The 25,004-nt window shown below is 34.8% G+C and overlaps 1 protein-coding gene across 2 annotated transcripts; it reads left to right on the top strand.

Moving 5' to 3' along the window:
* Nucleotides 17,782–23,531, top strand: LOC109713579 (glycine-rich RNA-binding protein RZ1A). Of its 2 annotated transcripts, none has more exons than XM_020237704.1 (5): nucleotides 17,782–17,902; nucleotides 19,764–19,890; nucleotides 21,412–21,970; nucleotides 22,053–22,538; nucleotides 22,627–23,531. In XM_020237704.1, the coding sequence occupies exons 2-3, from the start codon at nucleotides 19,780–19,782 to the stop codon at nucleotides 21,946–21,948; spliced, it is 648 nt and encodes a 215-aa protein (XP_020093293.1). In that variant the 5' UTR covers nucleotides 17,782–17,902; nucleotides 19,764–19,779; the 3' UTR covers nucleotides 21,949–21,970; nucleotides 22,053–22,538; nucleotides 22,627–23,531. The 2 variants fall into 2 exon arrangements, with proteins under 2 accessions (XP_020093293.1, XP_020093298.1); XM_020237709.1 differs by having other exon boundaries at nucleotides 19,761–19,890.

Here is a 25,004-nt window from a genome sequence, read left to right as displayed (position 1 = left end):
ATATATATATAGAGTAGGGCTACTGTACTATTAGGAGTACAGTAGTCCTTCTGTTTCTAACTTTCCCAATTTCTCTCCAATATCGTTTTTCCCTCTTATTCTAATCATCGATCAAATTTGATGGATGGTTAGAATAAGAGGGAAAAAAGATGTTGGAGAGAAATTGGGTGTCTTAATTTCTCTTTTCCTTGAATTTTTTCTTCGATATCTCTTTTTCCTTTTATTCTAACCACCCATCAAACTTGATGGGTGTTTAGAAAGTTAGGAGCACAAGAACTGCTGTGCTCCTTATAGCACAGTAGCCCTACTCTCTCTCTCTACATATATATATATATATATATATATAGGCTGGGACTACTATACTCTTATGAGTATGGACCTTCTTATACTTATAAATTTTTAATCATTGATTGATGGGATGTGTGGTTAGGATGACGGTGGTCCCCACCTAAAATGATAGTGGTTCCCTAGGGTTGAATAGATAGTTGGTTGAATAGTATGATTTAACGGGTGAAAATGATCAATGAAATAAATATAAAAGCCAAAAACTTATGAGTATAAGAGAGCCAATACTCATAAAAGTATAGTAGCCGGACTTTATATAATAATAATATATATTATATAATATTATATATCCGTATATATGATATATATATATATATATATATATATGAGTCCGGCTGCTATGCTATCGATAGTACCAAGCACTTGGTGACTTCAATTTTTCTGCCTTTAGATTAACCCCTTGGATTATATTTACCCGTTAGATCATACTATTCAACCAACCACCCACTCAACCGTAGGGGGCCCACGTCATCATAGGTGCACATTTCTCAATCCAAGAGCTAAAAAACTTATAGCACCAATAACTTGTACTATTGATAGTATTCCAGCTTAGTTCTATATATATATATATATATAGAGAGAGAGAGAGAGAGAGAGAGAGAGAGATCACTTAGCTAGTATATATTATTGATATTAAATAAATATATTGCATTTGCTATCAACTTTGCAACCCACTAACCGTCCCTAGAGCAAGTGGCAAAGGGCTTGATGGTTGGTATTCTAGACCCAAGTTCGAATCTTAGTTGATTCACATTTACACTAAGTTTATTTCTAAATGAAATAAACAAAGCGGGTAGCGTACTAACTATCTCTCAAAAAAAAAAAAAAAAAAAAAAACTTTGCAACCCATAGATTTTTATTATTTTACCGACCTCCACTAAACCCTAAACCTCCTCAAAAGTTTGATAATATATACTAGTCTTATACTATTAACTAGTTAAGGGGCGTCCGCGCGATACGGCGGGAAGATATTATTACAGTAAATTATTTTCATTAAAATTAATGTTGAGACCAATATGCGATTAATTCATAAAAAAATTACATATAGACCCCATGCATAACCCCTCAAAATAAAAGGATAAATTGATACACTTTAAACCACAGAAAACTAAAGTGAGAAAGTGTGAAACCACATTGATTTAACAGTTGGGACATAATCACTATGAAATCAAGAAAAAGTGAGAACTTGATTGCAAAAAAAAAAATATTAGGGACTAAAGTAAAAAATGGTGCAAATTAAGGTTGGGACAAATGGTACAATTGATCCTCAATTAAAAAGAAAAAAGGAATGTGGGACTGAAAAAATCCCCGAATAATTAATGAGAGCTCTTCTTTTGATTTTCAAGTCATATATTTATAAAATTTAAACATAAATTGAAATATCAAAATCAAAATAAAAAATTTAAGTTTGAAATCAAAATTAGATTCAATTTAAAATTCAAATTTAAAATTTAAATTTTAATTTAAATTCAAACTTTAAATTTAAATACAAAATTTTAATTTTTATATGCGGTCCACAACCCATCAAAATAAAAAAAGACGGTTTAAAATTTTAATTTAAAATTTAAAATTTAAAATTTAAAATTTAAAATTTATTTTTTGTATATGGCCCACAGCACTCTAAAATAAGAAGTGTTGGAAAAAGCAAAAAAGAAAAAGCAAAAAAGAGTGAGAGAGAGGAGTGTGGGTCACAGCAAAAAAAAAAAAAAAAAAAAAAAAAAAAAAAGAGAAAGAAAGAAAGAAAGAAAAAGCCCGCGCAGGCTCGCGTACCCACCCCCCCTCGCTCGCACCCGCTACCACGTGGCGAGACAGAAAACTCTGGTTTCCAATTCACAAGTTTATAAATAGTACATATATAGTGTTTTACCTCCTCACTATCTCTTTCTCTCTTTCTCTCTAATTGTATGAATGATTTAGTGCTATTAATAGTATATTAGTTTAGTTCTATTATATATATATATTACAAAAAATATAATTAATATAAAAATATTTAATAAAAAAAGTAATTTGTTAGAGAAAAAAGAGAATTAAATCCTATTTTGTTAGGTCATTCATTTTGCGTGAGAGAAAAGGGGAGCAAAATTTTTTTCCCATCAAAAAGCAGGCATATAAACATACCCTAATTTAAAATAGGCACTTTTATATAATCTATAGAAGATAGTATATATAGATAGATAAAAATATATAAAAAATCAGAAACCCGAGTTTTGAAATTTCAAAAAAAAAAAGTTCGTCGATTTTCTTCTTATTTTTATCCTGAAATTAAGTACGTAATATATAGCGACTCTTTGAATATTTCTATTCTAAAAATTAATGCAACTTCTCTTTCAACCTGTAATTATCTAACTACAATCCAAATTAACTTACCTAATCCATATTTTTACTCTTCCACCCATACTTATCTACTTACGAATTACGACCCATACTAATTTAATCTATATTTTTAATATTCTATATTGTTTTCTAATATAAATTTTTAAAGAAAATATCCCTATCCACCTAATATTTTGAATTTTGAAATTATACTAATCTCTATATATCATTCATGCTTATCTATATTTTTATACTTTTATCTTATTTTTTTATGTTTTAACTTATATTTTGAATTTCGAAATTATACAAACTACCTTCTCTTTCATTCATACTAATCTAATCTACATTCCTATCAACCTCATATTTCGAATTTCAAAATATTCCATCTAAAGGCCAAGTTATAAGAATTAGTCTCATAAATTTCTGTTTTTTTAAAAAACTAATAAAGAAAAGGATAAGTAAACTCTCTTGGCCCTTGGATTGGTGGTTGTAAAGATTACAACCCCAAAGATTGTATACTTAGCCTTTTTCTTAATTAAAATGCCATAAATAAATCTATACAAGTTATTTTTTCAAAAAAAATAAAAAATAATAAAGAAATCCTCGGACAATCCAGTCGCTGTTTACGAGCCAGCTCGCGTTCGGCTTGAAATAAGCTTGAGATCTAATCACTCGTTTAGTAAACAAGCTAAACATGAGCTGAATTTTTCAGCTCGTTTAATAAGCGAGCCGAACACAAGCTCAGGTCAGCTCACTCGTGTTCGACTCGATAACAGCTTGAAAAAATATATTTTATATTTTATATAATTTATATTAATATATATAAAATAAATAATTATATATAAATATAAATTTTTATTATTTGCTTTTTAGTCCAATCTAAATGTAAAGCCTAACTCAATTATAGAAAAGCCAATTTATATGTAAAGTTTCAACTATTAGATCAAAATCTAATGTATAATATCTCATAAATTTATTTTTCATATATATATTTTTTCTAATCATTTTAATTTATTATACGTGAGCCAGTTCGTGTATGGCTTATATTCGATGAGCCGAATTTGAGTTGAATTTTTCGGTCAGATACTTTTGATGAGTCGGCCAATATTCGGCTCGTTGATGACCCGGCCCTAACTTGCTTGTGTTTGGCTAGTCGACACCCCTATCTCGCTCTGGTCATTTTATCAAATCAAATTACAGTAAATTAATGAAATTCGTTCCTCAAATTCAAAATTTGTGAATAAAAGAGCAACTGCAATACATTTGGGTGGTCATGATAATAAAGGAATTAAGGCGATCACTTATAAATATTAATTATTTTTTAAAAAAAAAGTTGAATCTTATCAATTATTTTGAAGTGATTCTAACACATTTGGATGGTTAGATAATAATTGTAGATGATAATTAAGTTATAACTATTAGTTAAAATTTTAAAAATTTGGATCATCCTAGCTAGTTAATTATTGTCTTAATGACTTGATCGATCTTATTCTAAATTTTAATATATCATAACTAATTTACATTAATGATTAGTTAAAAATGCACAAAAGTTGGATGTTGATGCTTACAAAATTATAGTTGCTCCACTCAAATATAAATATAACTATTAACGTTTAGCAAATAAATTACACACACACACACACAAACAAAAAAAGAAAAGATAAAGAAAAGGGTAAATGGACATTGCACTTCAGTTCATGTCTTAATCCTGCATTCTACTGTTGTCTCAAATTGGTTCTTTCAAAAATAAAAAAAGAAAAGGAATAACAGTTATATTCCTGTACAGAGAGTTGGAGAATGATATTGAGTATATCTAATAGACTAAAATTGCATTATTGAATAATTAATTCTTTGCCAATCAAATTACCTGATTTTTGATTAATTGTATGAACTGCAATTTAATTAGATAATTCCAATTCATACATAGAACATGTAAATCCAATCATAATTCCAAAATTTTAGGCCTAATTAATATGGATTGTAANATATATAGAAGAAAGGCTAAATTATAGAAAAACCCTATTCAATAACCCGCTTTTTCACTTTCCCCCCCTGACATTTAAAAACATACACTTTGCCCCCATATAAAATGAAAAATGTGCACTTCACCCCCTAACGTTAGGGTTCCGTTATAAAATATTTTTTTATGCCGAAAATACCCCTCCGTCCTCTTCTTTGTTGCTTCGCCTCCCTCCGGTTCGCCGCCTCGCCGCCACCTCGCCGCCTCGCCGTCCTCCATCGCCTCGCCCTCGCCCACATCCCCTTTGCCCTCTTCCGCCGCCACGCCTTCGCCCTCGTTGCTCTTGCCTACCTCTCCATCAACACCCATCTCGATTGCCTCCCTACTATCATCGAAATCGAGGGAGGGCGAGGGTGCAGGAGGAGAAGGGGAGTAGGTGGAGAAGGAAATGGAGAGAAATCGCGGCCGATTGAGGTGGGAACCGCGGCCGATCGAAGAGGCGGCTGAAAAAGGTGAGGAAGAAGACGAAAAAGGCGAGGGGCAAAATGGTCATTTTACACACCATAACCCCCTTGTGAACCTTTTTTATTTTACAAGGGGGCAAAGTATAGATTTTTAAATGTCAGGCGGAAAAGTAAAAAAGCGAGTTATTACAGAGAGGGTTTTTTATAATTTAGCCTAAAAGAAAGTTATATTTTCCAAAGTAGTCTCTAGATTAGATGCTTAAGAATACAAATATACCTTCCAAATTCAAAAATCAATAAAAATTTGGATGCTTTTTAAAAAAAAAAAAAAAAATTCTTGAAAACTAAACAATAATAACAAAAGAAAAGGGGGTATGTAGATTGAGAGTCAGTTTTTTTATTTTTTATTTTTCCCTAGCTACAGAGATGGACCCGAAAAATTATTGCGAGAACCTAGTGTATAAGGTATATCTCGTACACCACATTCTTAAAGTTCTGTTATAAAAATTTTGAAATCAAAATTTAACTCATTTATATATTAATAAACTTAAAATTATATCTATTAAAAATTATAATTTTAAAATACAATTTTTTTTAAAAAAAATAAAGAGCGTGCTTTCAAATTTGCCCCTCAAAGATTATAAATATCATAGATACTCCTTCAAAATTGTCAATATCTTTTCCACTATAAATTAATAATTATATAAAAAATACTCTTAATCAGATTGAATAAGAGTTTTAGACTAATTAATTTGCTCCTATTTATACATAGCTAATTATAAATAATTATGCGGTGTTATTTTATGTTAGAAAATTTGTTTCTTACGAAAAAAATGGCTCATAATTGTTTATGATTTAGCTTATAAATTCTTTTATGTCTGCTAGTTTATGTTGATCTTAATTAAAAATTAATTAAAACTAAAAATACATACTATTGTTTATTGTGAATTCAATTTTCTAATTAAAACTAAAGTATGATTTTTTTTATTTACTATTTATGTAGTCTAATTAATTAGTTTTTCATTTAGTATATATTTAATTATATTTATAATGTTTTCAGGCAAATTTAATTAGTTAGTTTATGTTTATAAACTATTAAATGTTATGTGTGTGTACAGTGGGTACACTTACACACTGGGTGTGTATTTTTATTTCTTTCATAAGTGGTAGTATTATATAAATTTCATTTCTTTGTAAAAGTGTATGTCCATAATCTCTTAAGAGAAGATCTTACTTGGAACTTTAATTAAAAAAGAAATAAGTACCAAAAATATTGTTGTATTATTGTCCAATACCTTAAATTTTTAGAAACAAATGATTATGTCAAATTATTTTATTTTTATATAATATTAGAGATGAAAATGTTAAATTCGAGCTCCGTCACCCTCCTAAAAAATCAAAAAATATCATCCTCCGTCAGCTTAAATCTTTTAAGATAATGATTGTTTGATGTCTTTTAGAGATGGACGTCGACTATAAGAACCTCTTGAAACAGAGGAAGGGCCTGTTTGGCATAGTTTCTGAAAAAGTGATTTTAGTTTGAAGAAGTGATTTTGGTTAAAAGTTGTAGAGCGTTTGGCAGAGTTTAGATAAAAGTGATTTTTCTGAAGTGATTTTGAAAAGCTGTTTGGCAAATTTTTTTTTTGATGTTTGCATAAATTAATATTTTTATTTAATTTTATTTTAAAATAATTTAAAATCTAAATTTAAATTTGAATTAAAATTAAAATTTTTAAATTTCAAAATTGTACAAAATTTAAAATTTGATATTTTAATTTAAAAAATAATTAAAATTTTTAAAATTTTAAAATTGTAAAATAATTAGAAAAATTAATATTAAAAATATAAATAATTAAATATATATATAGTATATATGAATTTTATAAATATAAAAGTTAAAATATAAAAATTTAAAATTTAAATAAAATTTCAAAATTAAATTAGAATTAAATGTCACGCTAGCGGATAATCTGTCCCGCGGGCACCTACAAATCCGCCGAACAAGGAATTTCCCTCTGTATACGAGCGTCAAAATCGAAAGAAACATACTTACAAACCAGTAGCAAGAACTGCTACAGAAAAACTAAATAACTGATTTATATACATACTTATATCCAATAATAACAACTACCATGGCGATTTAAACTAACTAGTACAAAACTCCAAAACAACAACTACCGCAGAGGAAACCCATAGCTCGACTGCGGTAGGGCTTAGCTCGTAAACCCTTCGCTCGATCCTGCGCGGAAGGCAGCACCCCCCGCACTGCGACTCTACAAAAACAAAGTAACAACTGGCGTGAGAGACTACTGAAAAACGAATATCCTCAATGGTAACGTCGCCAAAACATCGGTCACCCACTAATTCTACAAAGAAGAGCAAGGAAGAAGAAGCAGGAAATACATACTACCGGCTATCAATCACTACAACATATGCTTTAACTACCGACTGACGAAATGTCAAACTGACCCATCCAAATCGGACTGTGAATACCCCTCCGCCGGCGTCTGCGACTATCGCTCTCATCCACACTAACTGTCCGTGGAGACAATCTAACGCATACGACACAACGCAAAAGCACAACTGACGTCCGATGGCATCGTGGCTACCAACCGATTAGCAGCGTATCTCGTCGACCCCTCAAAAAAACAGGCCTGAAAAGCAAAGTCCAGATGTAAACGCGACTCAAACTGGTCTAAACCATCCAATAGGTAATGTCCTCGACCAATCTGAACGCCAAATAAGAGCCATCGTCCCCGCAAACTACATGCACACCATCCGAAAGTAACCTGAAACATCTGAAAAATCCAACTCGGCGCACAGCCAACGGTAAATGTATGCTAAACACCTGGATACTCCGCCGAAATACGCCACAAGTACAATTTAATAACGGCTCCCTAGAACTAAATCCAGCATTAAACATGAACCAGTCCCAAAACCAAGCGTTTCTCCCTAGATTCAATTCCAATCAATCATGAAAACTACAATATATTCCACAATCTCCCAAATCAGATTGCATATCTACAATAAATTCAATGAATCGAGCATAGCATAGAGTACTCCAAAGGCGAACAATTAATACATCCGACGAGATATACTTAGAAGAAAAACCGATGTACCACCTCTCAAACAACTCCTAGAAAGCGAAATAAGTGCCCGGATCCCAAAATACCCTCGCTGGTCCGTCGAAGTCCCCGTTCTCCTGCATGGCGAAGAAGTCAGCCTCAATTATCAGTCTAAATCACACCTGAATTGCCAGAAAACCAGCAAGCGAAAGAAAGCATTAAATATCGACAACGCTAACACTAATCCAATTCAGAAAACCAAGGGGTCCGAAGCTTCGCCTCAACAAAGTCACGAATGCCAATGTCAAGTTCGCTTGAATTCCGACGCTCTACAAGAACAGGGCCATGAATACGAAACGTCGACGCTGGACACCTGCGAAACATCATCTCATAATCGCCGGCAAACAGCAAACGCAATTAAAAAGGGATTTTCGACAGAGCAAACTCTCAATCGGGCCGAAGTATAGTGATCGTAGGATCCTCTCGAACTCTCGGTTCCAACGAACAAATCCGTTGAAATCCGATCTCCTACCCGCGGAAACCGGCTGAAATACTAAACAGTCAGATGACAAGATCCTGCAATACAGCACCCTAGCTCGAATGAAATAAACCGAAGTAATCCGCACATTCACAGCAGCACCACCCGATTACGATCCTCAAAGTCGCCGCAAGTCGAGACTCACGGAATCCCAACGCCCGCCCAAGCTCCTCACAGCACAATCCGACACAAACCGTGCGCTGCCGATACAGCTTTCCGCACCACGTCGCCGATGAAACTCCCTCCGAACTTCCAACTGCCCACATCGTTCCTAGGAGAGAGAGAAAAAAAAATCAAATTAATTAAGAAGCGAAGGTTTGCAAACCCTAATGATAAGCATCATGGCAGCAGCATCGGGGCACGTTCATCATATTACATAGGTTAATACAGACTACCATCATTTAAATTTAAAATCTAAATTTTAAATAAATTTAAAATTAAAAGTTAATGTAAAATAATATAATATATAAATTAAATATAAAATAATAAATATTTTATATTATAAATATATTGAAATTTTATAATTTTATTTAAATTAATTTTAAAGTAACATTAAAATAACCATTCTCAAATTTAAAAATACGAAATAAAATTAAATGTAAATTTGAATAGTTAAATTGTAACAATTTAAAATTTGAATATTTTTAAATTTTAAAATTAAATGTGAATCATTTAAATTTAAAATTTAAAATGAAATATTTAAATTTTAAATTTAAATTTAATATTTAAAATTAAATAAAAATTAAACATTTAAATTAAAATGAAATAATAATTGAAAATAAAAAATTATATTAAATTTAACTTGAAATTAAAATTTTGAAAATATTTAAAAGTAAAATTTAAAATATAAATTAAAATTTAAAATGAAAAATAAATTTTAAAATTAATTTGACAAATGAAATTCGAGACTAAAACTTTAAAATTTAATAAATTTACATTTTAAACATTGAAATAAAAAAAAAAAAAAATTGAAGTTAATCAACCAAATCAAAATCAGATTCAAAGAAGCACATTTTTTCTGCTTCTATCTGGGCCTTAAAATCAATTTCTGATTCTGAAAGAATTCAGATTTAAAATGAGTGCCGAACCGTATTAGTCCAAAAAAATCACTTTTCAGCCCAAACGCTTTTTTTTAAAGTAGCAAACCACCCCCGAATGCTTTGAACTGCCCAATAACCCCAATATCTACATCCACAAAAAAAAATTAGATGAAAAATAAAGAAACCGGAATATAGTAATATTAATAGTCGGAAAATCATATGATGCCTAGTCCCTAAAGAAGTGGAAAATTTGGTGTTTGATATCTGAGCGTCAAGTTCAATCCTATTGATTCACCATTTCTAGCAAGTTATTCTTAATGAAAATAAACGAGCGTTAGTGTACCTATCTTTTAAAAACAAAAAACAAATAGCGTCTAAACATTATCGAAGCCAGACTGATAGAATCCAACGAATATTGGTCGAAGTGTTTAGATCATACGGTGTAATCAAAATAAACAGCCATAAACTGAGAGCTAAATCACCATCAGATCTAAAGTAAACGAAAAAAGTTTGTAGCCTAATGCGCACATATCTATGGAAAATATAACAGACCGAGACCTGAAAAATTGATAATAAAACGAGCTTAAAGTATTTGGTGCTAGTTGGATAAAGCCGATGATGTATTCCGTATAATGGTGATCTTATAAGCAGATACCCGATTGTTGCAATCCCGGCCGGACACTGCACAACCGAGTCACATCCATTCCATTCGATAACGCTGGCTATCCCGGAGTACAATAAGAGCGCAGAAAATAAAACCGCAATCGTTCAAAATGAAAGCAACACGCAACGGTTAAAGAGCGGTTCAATCGACGATAGGTGGCCCTCAAACCGAAAAAGATTGCATCGCCCAAATAACAACAACTGAACGCAAGGGCAAATCTATAAATAGGCTTGTAATATCCTGAAAAGGGGTCTTCGCCCCTGCGCACAAAAGACCACCTTTATTTTCCTGCATCTTTCTATTCTCGCATTTACCACTTTCCTTAGGAGTAGTTCCTGTAATTTAGCATACTCGGAGTCTATCTGCCCTACAGGCATCACTCCCCTGTCCTCATACTCGGAGTCTGTCTGCCCTACGGGCATCACTCCCTTGTTCCTGTACTCTTTCCGCTCGCTGTTCAATAGAAAGTCATTTCGGCTCTTCCTGCCGATCAGATCTCATGTTGTTCTAGCCATTCGGCTCATCTCTCAGCCGAGATATAGGTTTTCCCTGTTCATTCGGCTCATCCTGCCGAAGCGAATTTACTATGAAGGTTTTCGAACCCGGCTGATTTGATCCCTCATCGGCCTAATCGCTTGATCCTCTGTGGGCACAAACTTCGAGGGTCATCATCCGCGGCCGCTCATCATCCCGACGCTCTTCCCGAGGAGGATATCTGACCGGGTCAAGGGTCGGGACTTTAGGCCCGCAACACGATCAAATGGAAAACAATCCAGTATTAATTAATCTTAACATTACGGATGGCAAGCAGGTCTCACATCGGACAATCTGTTAGCCAATAGATCGATCTAGTGAAAAACAATCCATTATTTATCTTAACATTATAGATGGTGATTGCAGATTTCACAACGAACGATCCCATACTAATCAACCGCAAATTGAATGCTATTTATGGCTTTGGGGTACTTTTTATATATGATACTCATTTTTTGAGTGAGATTGCTACAAAGTGAATAACTATTAATCAAATGCCTATTTTAATGCACTCCTTTTCTTTTTAATTAGACATTAAATTTCACTCTGCCTTGATGTTAACACATCACTAATTGATGGCGATACTCATCTATTTACACACTTCACATGAAGCCCACAAACTTGCATGGTTGCACACCAAATTAATTAAAGTTGGCACTTCGTCACATATTTTAGAGTGGAAATTAAACCAACTACTCAAACATGTTGGATAATTAAATGAGATTATATCGACTGTTCTTAGAGCAAGTGGTAAAGGGTTTGGTGGTTGGTATCTGAGGTCCCAAATTCGAATCTTAGTTGATTCACACATTTTGTCACGCCTAGGATTACACGTTTTCCGGGCACGCCGACAAATCCGCCGTATACAAAGAAATTTTCCTTGTATACGAAGCGATAGCTGTACCTGTAAATCATACAATACTACAAACAGTAGTATAGAGCTGCTAGAGTAAACAAAAGCTAAACAAACGGAGTTCCATATACATAGTCTAATACCAAAAACACAGAGCTACTCGCACTGGCGAGTTAAGTATACTATGTACATGAACTCAAAATAAATATCTACTTGCAGTAGGGGTACCTCTAGTTCAGCACGTCTGGTAGGGCTCTAACTCGCGACGCCCTTACCTCGATTCTGGTCGGCAACAGCAGCAGCCGAAGACGATGGCTCTGCAAAAACAGGAGGGTAAAACAGAGCGTGAGAACTACTGTAAAAATAGGTAGTCCTCAGTGGGTGCCGCCCTGAACGACATCGGTCCACCCACTAAGTCTACAGAAGGGAGTAAAGATAGTAGTAAATGCAGGAATGAAATCTACCGCTATGGATCACTACACTATCATGCTCTACACTAATCAACTGTAGGAAATGTCAAATCTGACCCAATCCAATCGGGACTGTAAGCATACCCGTCCCTGGGACTGTGAACAAACCCGTCCCTGTCCAGTTGTGACTATCCAGCTACCTCCACACTACTAGTCCGTGGAGAGCAAGTCCAACGGTATGAGCGACACCAACGCGAAAGCACAGCGCCCGTCTCCGGAGTGGCACTCGTGGGAGCTACCCAACCGAGTATGCAGCGTATCTCTGTCGAGCTCAATCAGGCTCTCGAAAGTCAAAATTCAGTAACCGACTCAAACTGATCTAACAACCAACAGGTAACGTGCCCTCGGCACAATCTGACGCCAAACAGGCGATACGGGTCCACCGTCAACCCCGACGGCACCTAACAGTCCGGAACAGTCTGAATGCTACTGTAAAAATACACTCGGCATCCCAGCACGAGCATAACTGAAAACTAAACTACCTGAAATACTCACTCTGAGGATACTGCAACAGTATAAAATAATACAACGGCCCCTAGAGCTAAATCAGGTAGTTTACATGTGCCGATCGTTATCGCGTTTTCTCCTAAGTCAAATCCGAGTCCAACATGTATATTTAGGGATTACTAACCATGTTCTCAAATCGGATTTCATCAAGATATAATCGACGAAATTGAGCTACACATGATATACAAAACTGAAAATCATACATGTCGACTAATACGATACTTAGGAATAAACCAATGTAACCCACCCCGAGAGCTAATCCCTAACAGCGATGAACTCCCTCAGCTGCGGGATAACCTGCCGGATCAACTGAAACGCCCACAAATCCAGCAACAAAGCTACATCAAGGTAAAACACTGAAATCCATTAATTCTGTCCGAAACGCAGCAGCAGAGGAGATTATAATTCCGACCAAGATAACCTTCACCAAATCCAGCAAATAAGGGCTTCGTGGATTCCTCTCTAAGTCCTGAATCCAACGAACCAAGTCTCGTCGAAATCTGACGCTCCTACGTCGAGAACGGGCCGAAACGCCAACGGTCGACGCTGGAAAATCTACAAATCAGCACTTAGCTCGAATTTGATGATGCTCGGAAAAGAAGAAGCAATTCAACGGAACACCCACCTTGACAGCGACTAGCACCAGTGCGACGTCAATAACGGCGAAGATCCACGTTCGCCCGGCCTCCTTGCGATGTAACGGCAGCTAGGGCTGGCAAACGAGCGAGCCGGCTCGCGTTCGACTCGTGTTCGGCTCGATATTCGGCTCGCTCGAGCTCGACTCGAAATTAAATGAGCCGAGCTTGATGTNAAAAGCTCCACCCAAACTCCTCCCTAGCCTACAATCGGTTTGAGAGTGAGAGAAAGGAATAAGAAGCAGAGGAACTCTCTCTCTCTCTCCACACAAGGCTAAATAGAGAGAGGGAGAGCTGGTGACACAAACGAGGCTCGAAAAGACTGAAATGCCCCTCTACCTACCCAGGCGTACCGGTACACGGGTCGGAGTATCGGTACAAAGGCTAACCCGAGAGCAACCCGCGCGCAGCCTGATGAAGTGTATCGGTACACCTTAATGGCTGTACCGGTACATCAAGCAGAAAACAGTAATTTGCATATTTTCTTGCTAAATGCTGCTCTCGCGTCGCCGAGAGCTAGTCCGTTTTGCGTTTATTTCGCGCCAACGCGACTCAGACTTGTCCCGACACTTTCTAGAGCTGTCGACAAGCCTTCACTGCTGAACACCAGGGATCTCACACATTTTTAGCTAAGTTTATTTCTAAATGAAATAGACAAAACGGATAACATATTATTTATCTCTCAAAAAAAGAAAAAGTGAGATCATTTCGTGCGCAGAAGCTTTATGTGCATAGGATTTTAAAAAAATTCTACAACCTACTGTGTATTAAGCTGTAGCATCTTGCACCAAGTCCTATGTGCATATAGATTTACCCACGTATCAGCAATCTAAATTCTTTTTTTTTTTGGTATTATAGTGGGTTTATTATTATTATTATCTTTATGAATAAAATTTCTACTGAAAATAATATAGAAGAAAATGGTGTATTGCTTGCCATCTTGCATCCAAGTAATGTATTTAATAACAAAAAGTAAAAATTTAGAATTATATTATTATTTTTTTGCCTCTAAAATATTTTCTAAGAAAACTAATGTTTAATATTTAAAAAAAGGGGATAAAAAGAGAGTGATTCTAATATTTTTTTGTAGTGGATCCAAAATAGGAGAAGTTCTACACTGTCACGCTTGCACCACGTCATCAATAACAAGCCAATCATATTTTTTCTTTTCAAACAAAAGTACAACAAAAATATTTTTTTACCATCATGATGGGACATATATTTTTAAAAGAATTTATTTGATTGATTTGTGACGCCATGTCACTAGTATACCCGGCGTATTCTAGAATTTTTTCCAAAATAGGGGGGAACATGAGAAACGAATTTATACATCCAGTTGAATAATGCCACGTGGAATACTTAGCCAGTAAGGGGCTGTTTGTTTTGGTGGAACTTAAGTTCCAATATTTTCTGTATTTATTTTGGTGTGCATTAAAAATATAGTGTAACTTAAGTTACATTAGACATTCACTTTATTTACTCTCGACTTTTTTCTTTAAAATGTAGAACTCGATTTCCACCACACTCAACCTTTTTTAAAAAAATTATTAAATAGTAAAACCTAAATTCTACTTTTTTTTATAATGGGTTAGAATTACTTTATTTATAATAAATTAAGATTACTTTTAATAAATAATAATAAAAGATTTAATTATTTAATAGGTTAAATTTTGTAGCTATAAGTTTATGACTATATTCAGGAGAATTACAACCGTTGTACTCTAAAAACTTAAGCTGTTAGAAAACGGTGTTTATATAATTTTATATTTAACACTCCCCTTCACGTCTGGGCTTGAAACTTTTTGCAAGACCCATGACGTGAATTTGAATTAAAAGGAAGGAAATTAATTATGCTACGGGTCTGGTATGACTTGAACTCAGGACCTTCTGCTCTGATACCATATAAAAATTTGAAATATAATAAAAGAAGAGAGACAAAGATGTACGTGGTTTGGCTTATAGCCTACATCCGCGGAGAAGTTAGCAACTTTCTCTTATTCTCATATCATGCATATATACAAGGTTCACCCTTTATTTATATTTATACATATCATGAAGATCTTAAACTAAGGAAATAATTTTAAATAAAAGGAAGTGTATATTAGAAATCAATCAATGGTGCCAAATAGGAAGTGTCTATCAATCCTATTTGGCAACTTATTTCCATCACTCTTATTTTCGTAAAAAATAAACAATGAAACTGAAAAACCTAATTTTACCCGCACCAAATTACATCGAAATAAACAGAAAAAATAATTGAATTCAACTTTCAAAATGTATGAATTACGTCAAAACAAACAATCAAAAAATAATCACACGTTAAAAAAAAAAACTCAAATATTGCTGCACTTAAGTAACGTTGGAACTAGAGATTCGCTGATCCAAACACCCGCTAAAGAAAATCCACTGCGATAAGAGGACTCGGTCTAATCTATGACTGGGTCTAACCACGTTTAGAATCTTTGTCGTAACGGATGAGCCCGATTGGCCTACTACTGAGTCAAGCATTAAGTCCACATCCTTACAGAAAATTTAATTAAAGTTGAATTTTGTTTTCTCCACGCCTCATCATGTTTTTGCAATTCGTGTATTCCCTATGATGGACGGTGAATGAGACCATCTCACTTATCTGATTGTTTTTATAAAATTTTTATTTAACAACTATATGCACACAAAATAGTGTGAGGCTACTGTGTTATCGGAAGCACGGAGCCTTCCGTGCTTCCAGCTCGTTTTCGATGTTGCGACTTTCGAATCGTCGATCGGCTCCGTTAAACTTGATCTAGATTATTTGAAGTACCTAGAAAATAAATTTTATGATTTTTCGATATCATTTGCTTAGTGATCGAAGGGGCTCAAAATCAATAATTTTAATGGCCGTAGTGAGCCGTTTGCAAGTTTAACGGTGTAGAAATATCCAAACCACATGAAATTTTGATAGAAAATTCTTTATACTATATAAAACAAGATCAATATCTTTGATCTAAAATTTTAAAGTCATATTATCACGTTTTGTAAAAATTTTATTTTCAGCCGTTGATTTTGAACTCCTTCGTTCACTAGGTAAATAATGTCGAAAAATAGCATAATTTATTTTCTAGATACTTCAAATACTCTAGATCAAATTTAACGGAGTCGATCGACGATTCGAAAATCGCAACATCGAAAACGAGCTAGAAGCACGGAAGGCTCTGTGCTTCCGATAGCAAGTAGCCTTACTCCACAAAATATTTGTATTATTAATGAGTTGTCATGAGATTTACCAAGATAAAAATGAATATTGTGAATTCCATAATAATTTTAATGAATTTTGTATTTGCAAGTAGAATGAATTTAAACTTTTTATTCAAATGAATGTGCTATTTAGAATCTCATTCTACAATGAATTTAATTGATTTAAATAATTGATTGAAAGAAATTAATTACTAATATAGTTGATTTTAATTTTATAAATTATAGTTGATTGAAACAAAGGTGGATGTAAAAAATTTTGTGTCCTTTTAGAAACCTATTACATATGTAATGAATTGTTCCCAGCTTATAATAAATCACATGAAAGCCCTCTTTCTCTGACCCAAATCCTAGAGCTTAAAAAAAAAAAAAAAATTTTGAGTTGTAATTTGTTAAATCCATTATTTGGGATGAAAACTTAAGTTATTTGGAAGGATTTTGTAGAATTTTTTATAATATAAATAATTCACATCCAATTTTCATAATTTAATATCAAATTTAGTGAGAATTAATTTGCTTTTATAACCCCGAAATAGTCTTCTTTGTATCTCTTATTATGTCTTTTTATTATGTCTGAGGATGAAATAGAAAAAAAAAATAATTACATTAAAATAATTTCTTGTTTTTATAACACAACAAAATCAAATAAATTCAGTTGAACTTAGTTTAATAGAAACAAGGAATTTTATTTCTGAATAATATATAATTTATTAAATTCAATTTAGATTTGGTGCTGAATGAAGTAAAAAATGTCGGGAATTATTTTTACGGCTAATAGAATTAAAAAAAGCTATAATTCCACCTTTGGTCTCTAACCTTGGAATGTCAATGGTCGGATTTGGGGCGGATTCTCAAAAATTCGAACCCGAATCAGATTCCAAACCTAAAATCCAAACCCGAACGCGATGGATTTTAAAAATAATTTAGGAATTAAATTAAAAGTCAGATAAAATTAGAGATAAATGGTGTAATTAATTAAAGATTAAAAATATAAATTACGGGAAAAAAAAAGTTAGAGAATTAAAAAATGAAAAATGGGTTAAAATTTGGGGATCCATTTTAAGCCAGAATTTTTTTTTGCTGACGTGGTGGACTGGGTTTAGGATATTTCCGTGAGCCATTGATTAGGGCATATATAATCTCATCCTCTATCAAACAGGAAATATCGAGAGCTCCTTGAGGCGACGACGCGGCTCTCTTTCCCCCAACCTAGGGTTTCTTCGACGCGAAGAATCCATCGATCTCGATCTCTACCTCGATCTCTACTTTGATCTAATTCCAAGGTAGATCACATCGTCTCCGATCTCCACTTCGTTTTTTTTTCTCTTCTTTTTTCTGATTTCGTACGCCGTCGATTATATCTGCTTCTTATCATCTATTTTTTGTTTGTTTTGTTAGGAATCTTTTGTTCTTTTGAATTTTTTAGTTTGTTTATAATGTTATTTAACCTAATTAATCATGTTCTTCAAGTTTGTGATGTGGAATCTTAGTTAGGGTTTCAGATCCGAGCATTTGGTTGCATTGTACTGTGAATTTGTGGTATTTGGATTTAACATGTTAGGGTTTGTGATTGCGATGTGAATTTGAAGGTTGTGCCGATCCGAGATCCTTGATTGCTTCACCTTGATCTGTATCAATTCTAATTTTAGGTGGTAATTCCAAAACTGGACATGGAAAAATTTTTTGGAAATAGTGCCCTGTTGCTGTTATCATTCAGTTAGTATTTCGTGCTGTTATAATTGTGTATTATTCTTATGCAATAGCTATTGTGATACAATTTTTACCCTATCTATAGGGATAATTTATCACTTTTTGGAATTGAACCTTCTTGAAGAGATAGTTGTGAAAAAGGCAGAGGAAAAGAGAAGAATGGAATAGGAGCGAGATTATGGAAAGAAATCAGTTTATTCCATTCATAATCGATCAAATCCTAAAAAGAACATTTTAGTAGGCCCTAGGCCAAAATTTTGATTTATTGAAACAACGAAAATGCCCTCAATATTTGACGTGACTTTTTTAAATAATGCTAATCTAAGGACCTGTAATCATATTGCAAGCTTTCTTTTGGGTGTTCGCTCTGTGCTCATAAGTTTTACAAAGCAATAAGCAGTTTGTGACCGGAGTTAAAATTTAGTTGCCATTGTTCTTGATAGGCAGTAAAGGAGATCTGTTGAGTTGGTTGTTTGATCTTTTCTCAAGATAAGCATTTTATTCAACCTAGTCAAGCTGTAGTGCAATCGCTGTTAAGTTAGTAATGACTTATACTGGTGGGAAAACATTGCCTTTGATGACTATGTATTTTGCAAGGATTTATGTGCCCACCAGCATGGGCCATTTCTACCGTGTTGTATCGTGCCAACAAGATATCGATACGATACAGCCCCTATACCGATAGCATAGCTCAAAACCCTCTATTCTTTAAACTAGTAAGTAATTTTCTCAATAAAAATTAAAAAATTTGATAAAGATGCATAATAAACAGTTAGAATATGTGTTGCTAAAAAAATGAATATTTCATGTCATAATGTGTCGGCATGCATGTATTTTTTATGATCAGCACGCATTGGCACGGCCTGACACGCACCGTGCCATACTGTGCGAGTAAGTTTCTGGCGCGACCTCGTGCCATGACACTTAAATCCTTGCTTGATACCAGGGTGTACTGACAAATGCAAAGACACGGCTTCTGAACATACTTTGTTAGTGTGAGAAAGAAAGTTGCCACTGGATCTTATGGTGTTTTTCTCTGATTCTTCTTTTTGATTGTTATGATAATTTTTTTGCACATCTAATGGTTTATATTGTAGCTTATTATTTGATTGCTTATTTTTTTTATCTGTTCGTGCCGTGGTGGGACCTCCTTTTGAAGGCTGAGAATTTAATGCAGCAATGTAAAATCCTAAATGATTGTATACAACTTTGTAGTAAAATCTCAGTTGGTTTTAGATGTTTGAGTAACTATTGTTGGTTTCCAATGCCAACTGTGATAGTATGTTGTCAACTCACTTTTGGTTAAAACAATTGTAAGTTGCTGATGATAATTTCAACTTTCTTTTTGATGTTGGATGTTATTAGCTAAGTCGGTTTTACTTTTCTATGAGGTGCGACATCTTATCCTTTTTAATGGTTGTTTTTTGCCAGCAGATTATTTAGTTGAAACATGTCAGATAGTGAGGAGTACCGCTGTTTTATTGGGGGCCTTTCCTGGTCAACAACTGATTCAGGTTTGAAGGATGCATTTGGCAAATTCGGCCACCTAACTGAGGCGAAGGTAACATACAGGATTTACTTGAAGATCATGCGATAGCTGGCCTTTTCTCTTTAATTTGTTTTAAACTTCACATTTCGTAATGTTTGTCTTTCAGCACGTATAAATATATGCAAACATGCATAAACATGCTGCAATTTCTTTCGCCACCAAGTGTTATTATTGTACTTTCCATAGAACTGCTCAAAGTAAGGGGTAGTATATCCTTCATGGCCTCTTGTATATGGTGTGCCTGCAAAAATTAGGCTACTACCGTGTGCCTCTTTTTCTGCTAAGGCATTTACTAATCTTGTTTGGTGGTCTACAACACTATGGGTCTGTTTGTTTTGGTGTAAGTAGAGTGATGGAACTCAAGTTCCATAACTTCCGTTATTTGTTTTGGTGTAAGTCAAAAATATAATATAACTAAAGTTACGTTAGACCTCCACTTCACCTACTCTCGACTTCCTCCTCTAAAGTGCCGAATTCGACTTCCGCCACACTCAAGCTTCTCAAAAAAATTTATTAAATAGTAAAACCTAAACTCTACTTCCTTTATAATGGGTTAGAATTACCTTATTTATAATAAATTAGGATTACCTTTAAATAATAATAAAGAATTTAATTATATAATAGGTTAAATTTCATAGTGGTAAATTTACCACTATATGTAGGAGAGAACGGGATCCACTTACTTACATCAAAACAAACAACGGAACTCAAAAAACTAATTTTACCAGCACCAAGTTACATTAAAACAAACAGAAGAAGTAATTGAATTTAACTTTCAGACTGTACGAGTTATGCCAAAACAAATAACAAAAAAATAATCACATTTAAGGGAAACTCAAACACCACTGCACTTAATTTACGTTGGATCTACAGATTCGTCAATCCAAACGCCTCCTATATAACCGTGGATAACTATGACTATATTACTCACAAATTTTCATGAACAAAAGAAAAATATTGTGCTTGGTGTCATTAAACTATATAAGCACATCATATATTTCTTTTTATCCGCTTCTACTCAATTGTATTTCAAATTTCTAATAATAAGTTGCACAGAATTGATGCTTGGGGCCTTTTTGGATGCATGAATTTCTTGGTCAGTATATTTCTTGTGTTTACTCAAATGGCATGTAGTGAATAGTTGATGGAGAGTACGCAAAGATATCTATAACTGTATAATAGATACTATCTCTACATCTTCCTTGGAGAGTTGGAGTACAATGAATTATCTCATAGATGGAGTGTAGTGTCCTGATTTATGGAACTATTAAGAGTTCACAATGGCTGAGAATCAAGATGCTACGTAGTTATTGCAAGAGAAAATTTTCATACAAAGGTTATCACTGGAATACTCATCCAAACATCCAAGCTGGCTTTGATCTTTTTATTTTTCTTTTACATACGTTGAGCTCTAAAATTAGAGACACATCAATTAGATTTATTTTGTTGGAACAATGGATCTGCTTGATCTCTTTTGGGGTTCTTGCTGCATTCGGTTGAGATCCCATTTCATTCCTTTCTGTCGATCTGTAGGTCGTTCTCGACAAATTCTCTGGTCGATCTCGCGGTTTTGGCTTTGTAACTTATGATGACAAGAAAGCCATGGAAGAAGCCATTGAAGCCATGAATGGTATGGATTTAGATGGAAGGTCTATCACTGTGGACAGAGCTCAGCCACAAGGACCTGGACGTGACCGTGATGACCGTGATTATGGCCGTGACCGCGACCGTGACCGTGGTCGTGGCCGTGATCGTGGCCGTGACTTTGGTGGTGGGGGGCGTGGATCAAATGGTGGAGAGTGCTTCAAATGTGGCAAGCCTGGCCATTTTGCCAGGGAGTGCCCATCTGGGGATGGTGGAAGAGGGGACAGATATGCTAGTAGAGATGACAGGTATGGTGGCGGCAGCGGCGGCGGCGGCGGCGGTTACAGTCGTTATGGACCTGACCGTGGCGGTGAAAGGTATTCTGGGCGCAATAGGGATGGTGGGGGCCGCGGTGGGGGAGGGGATCGATACAATCGTGATAGGTCCGGTCCATATGAACGTCCCAGTGGAGGAGGCTACCGTTAATGGTGCATGCTAATTTAGTCAGGTACAGAGCATCTATTATTGTTGTGATGCATATAGTTTTCTCAATATTTATTGTGTTATTTTCTTTTCTTGAAATTTTGTAGCCAAGAGAAAATGCCGTTCTGGTGCTCTTACAGCGATGGACCTAGTTCCCTATTTCAGTTTGCTTTCTGCTTTCAGTGTTCTACGGTGGATTTTCCAGGCATGTCGACCTTTTGATCCAAGGGGGCTTGGTTGGATTCTGCCGGTTCAGATGTGATTGTTACCTTAGAATTGTGTTTTGATCTGGTGCCATACACTTTTTCTGTGACCTGCTACTGGCTTTTGGTCTTTGAATATTTGAATGTCACTGTTGGTGTTGGATTTTGGATGATTTCGTGCTACGTTGTGCGTCGATTTTTGGATCCTTCGTAAATTTCTCGCTGGGTCTCTATGGGGTACCAAGTGGTATGACCACCTCAATGAATGGGATTCATTTTGGACTGCCTTAGAGAAATATCTGTAAAAGAGAAGGTTTCCCTTTCTCTCAGCAGTGTTTAGCTCTCTCCAAAATGCAGCTTTGAACCCCATCATTGTGGAAGAAAAGCCTGGTAATTTTTTATCTTTTGTTTTTTGCCTTAGTTTTTGGTTACTTTCTTATCCCTTGAGTAATAATGGTTGTCTTAAACATTTTGGCAGGCTATGATTTTGGCTTACCTAGTTCTAATGCTTTACTGTTTGGACATGGTTTCTGCCTATTTCTGCCCGACATTTTCCAAGATGACAATTGCCCGTAACTCAATAAGCACTGATAGTTGATCGAAACTTTATCTATTGCGTCAAGCTGGATTTCAATCCTAGTAATGCAGCCTGAGAATTTTATCAAGATCCTTGAGAGCCTCGGCAAACATTGTTTCTGTGACACAGTTCCTTCTATATTTTGTTCCCATGGTACTGGAAAAAGTAGCCCTTGCAATCCAAAGTTCTCTTATCAAGCCTGTGTACTTCGTTCCTGAGTTGCTTGCTCGGCATTCAGACCTAGTTTGGGAGTGCTTCCCTAAAGTAACGGTTCAGTGCTTTTGAGCTTCGAAATAAATGGGAAGCGCTTTGTTAGAGGTTCGCACTCTTCCAATAATACGGGATGGTGGTCGGGCTATCTAAGAAGCACCACCAATTCGTAGAATTGGAAAAGTGGAGCTCAAAAGTGCTTTCTTATTTTTTTGGAGCTCTAAAACATAAGGCTGCTGTGTTAGCTAAAGTATTCCCAAACTAGTTCATAGTTCCTTACTTCCCATAGTTGGAGAATTTGGCTCTTTTGTTGCCGGATTCGTTCTGTCCTGATGATCACTACCTTTGGTCCTTTGTATGAGCAGCTGGAAAGTATGGGCTCTGGGTTTTCATCCTTACTAATGTCCTAAATTCGTGAGAGTATAAAAGACACTGACCTGCAATAGGAGGCTGATCTTTGTGGTTCCAAACTGAAATGCGAATCTCTTTCTACACAACACAAGAATGTGTTTCAGTCGCCTAACTTCATTCTGATAATTCTGTGCCTACATGTGGTGATGCTTTTAATCAGCAATAATATAGTTGATTTTGCAGTATTTTGCTTTGGTTTATATATGCTCCTGGAGAATGTGTGCTTGTTTAATGTTTTCTTGTAGTAGTTTGTTAATGTTTTTTGTGTGGTAATGTGTGCTTCTAGCAATTAAATTTCTTAGATCTTGTATGCTATTTGCTATGATTCATTCGTATCACTTATCAAGTTGAAACTTGATAGATACTGCTATCGCTTCCCATTTCTTCTTACAAGGTCATGTCATTCTGCTTGATATCTACTTGGCTTTCTTCCCATTTTGTTGGGCTGAAAAATGGCCCAGAGGCATTTTACCTACGTGGTTTGCTCGGATGTGTGAATCAAATTATCGGTAGCAGTGAAGTTGCATAAAAGTGCAATGTTTTTACTTCTACCTTCTTGCTTCATCTGGTGTTCAAGTAGTATTTTAAACAAAATAATGTACTTTATTGAGATCCTAATAATGTATTCTGCATTGGATTAACCTTAACTGTTTGCTAATGAGCTACCTGCTCGGTGTTCTTGGTGTTATTTCTACATTTTAAAGGTGCCTTCAGTTAATTATGGACCTGTGTATATGTTTGTGCGCGCGCGCTTATAGAGTATGCTTTGTTTGTTGATTACCATGTTCATTTACAGCTTTATCTGGTATCCTGTTGTATGCCACAATGTCTTAAGGTCTACCGAACAACCTACAGGCAGACAAGTACAAAGCTTTTCTCCTTTTTGAGGGTAAATAACACCATTCATTGAATTTCTTGCATGGTTTTGCTAAAGCAGCTGAACATTTGATCTTCGCAAGGGAAAATGCCTCGCATTCTACTTCCAATGTGGAATGGTTGGAATCTCTGATTGGAGAAAGGAAATGGTGGTGTAGAGAAGAGCTTAGGGCTCGTTTGGTATGTGGGTATATGTTTTTTTTTTTTTTTTTTTTTTTCCTCCGATGGGATGACTCTTTACGGTATATACATAATGTGATACTAGGTATTTAAGTATGTCGTAGCGACTCGGAATATACTTTAGGGTGCGTTTGGTTCGCATTATGAAAGATTACTAGGAATAAAAGATATCCGAGAATCTTATTCCTATTTATCCTATTACTAAGAATGTGGAATTTCTGTGTTTGGTTCGCACGGTAATATTAATTAGCCATGTTATTTAATATTACAAAAAATATACAATTTATTTATTTATTTAATTTTAGATAATGTTACTAAAAGTTTCAACATCTTTTTAGAAAAAAAGGGAGAGAGAGTATAAGTTAGAGAGAGAGAGCATAATTAAAAAAATAGAAAGAAAAATATAGTCGAAATTAGAGGGAGTGAGAGAGTTGAAATTTTAGAAAAAGAGAGAGAGAGAAAGCTTAGTTTAGAGAGAGAAAAAAAAGTTGAATTTTAGAGAGAAAAAAATTTAGAGAGAGATATAAGGTTGGAGTGTAAAGAAAAATAATATCAATTAGCCGGCGGATAAGAAGAAAGAAAGAGATTAGACATATTATGAT

This window comes from Ananas comosus, linkage group 1 (genome assembly GCF_001540865.1).
Source record: "Ananas comosus cultivar F153 linkage group 1, ASM154086v1, whole genome shotgun sequence".
NCBI lineage: Eukaryota > Viridiplantae > Streptophyta > Magnoliopsida > Poales > Bromeliaceae > Ananas > Ananas comosus.
This window is presented reverse-complemented; position numbering and strand designations above follow the sequence as displayed.

Excerpts from the sequence above, each read along its gene's own strand:
- LOC109713579 (XM_020237704.1), top strand. The coding sequence starts at position 19,780 with ATGTCAGATAGTGAGGAGTACCGCTGTTTTATTGGGGGCCTTTCCTGG. Across the intron at positions 19,891-21,411 it reads GCCACCTAACTGAGGCGAAG|GTCGTTCTCGACAAATTCTC; the intron begins GTAACATACAGG and ends GTCGATCTGTAG.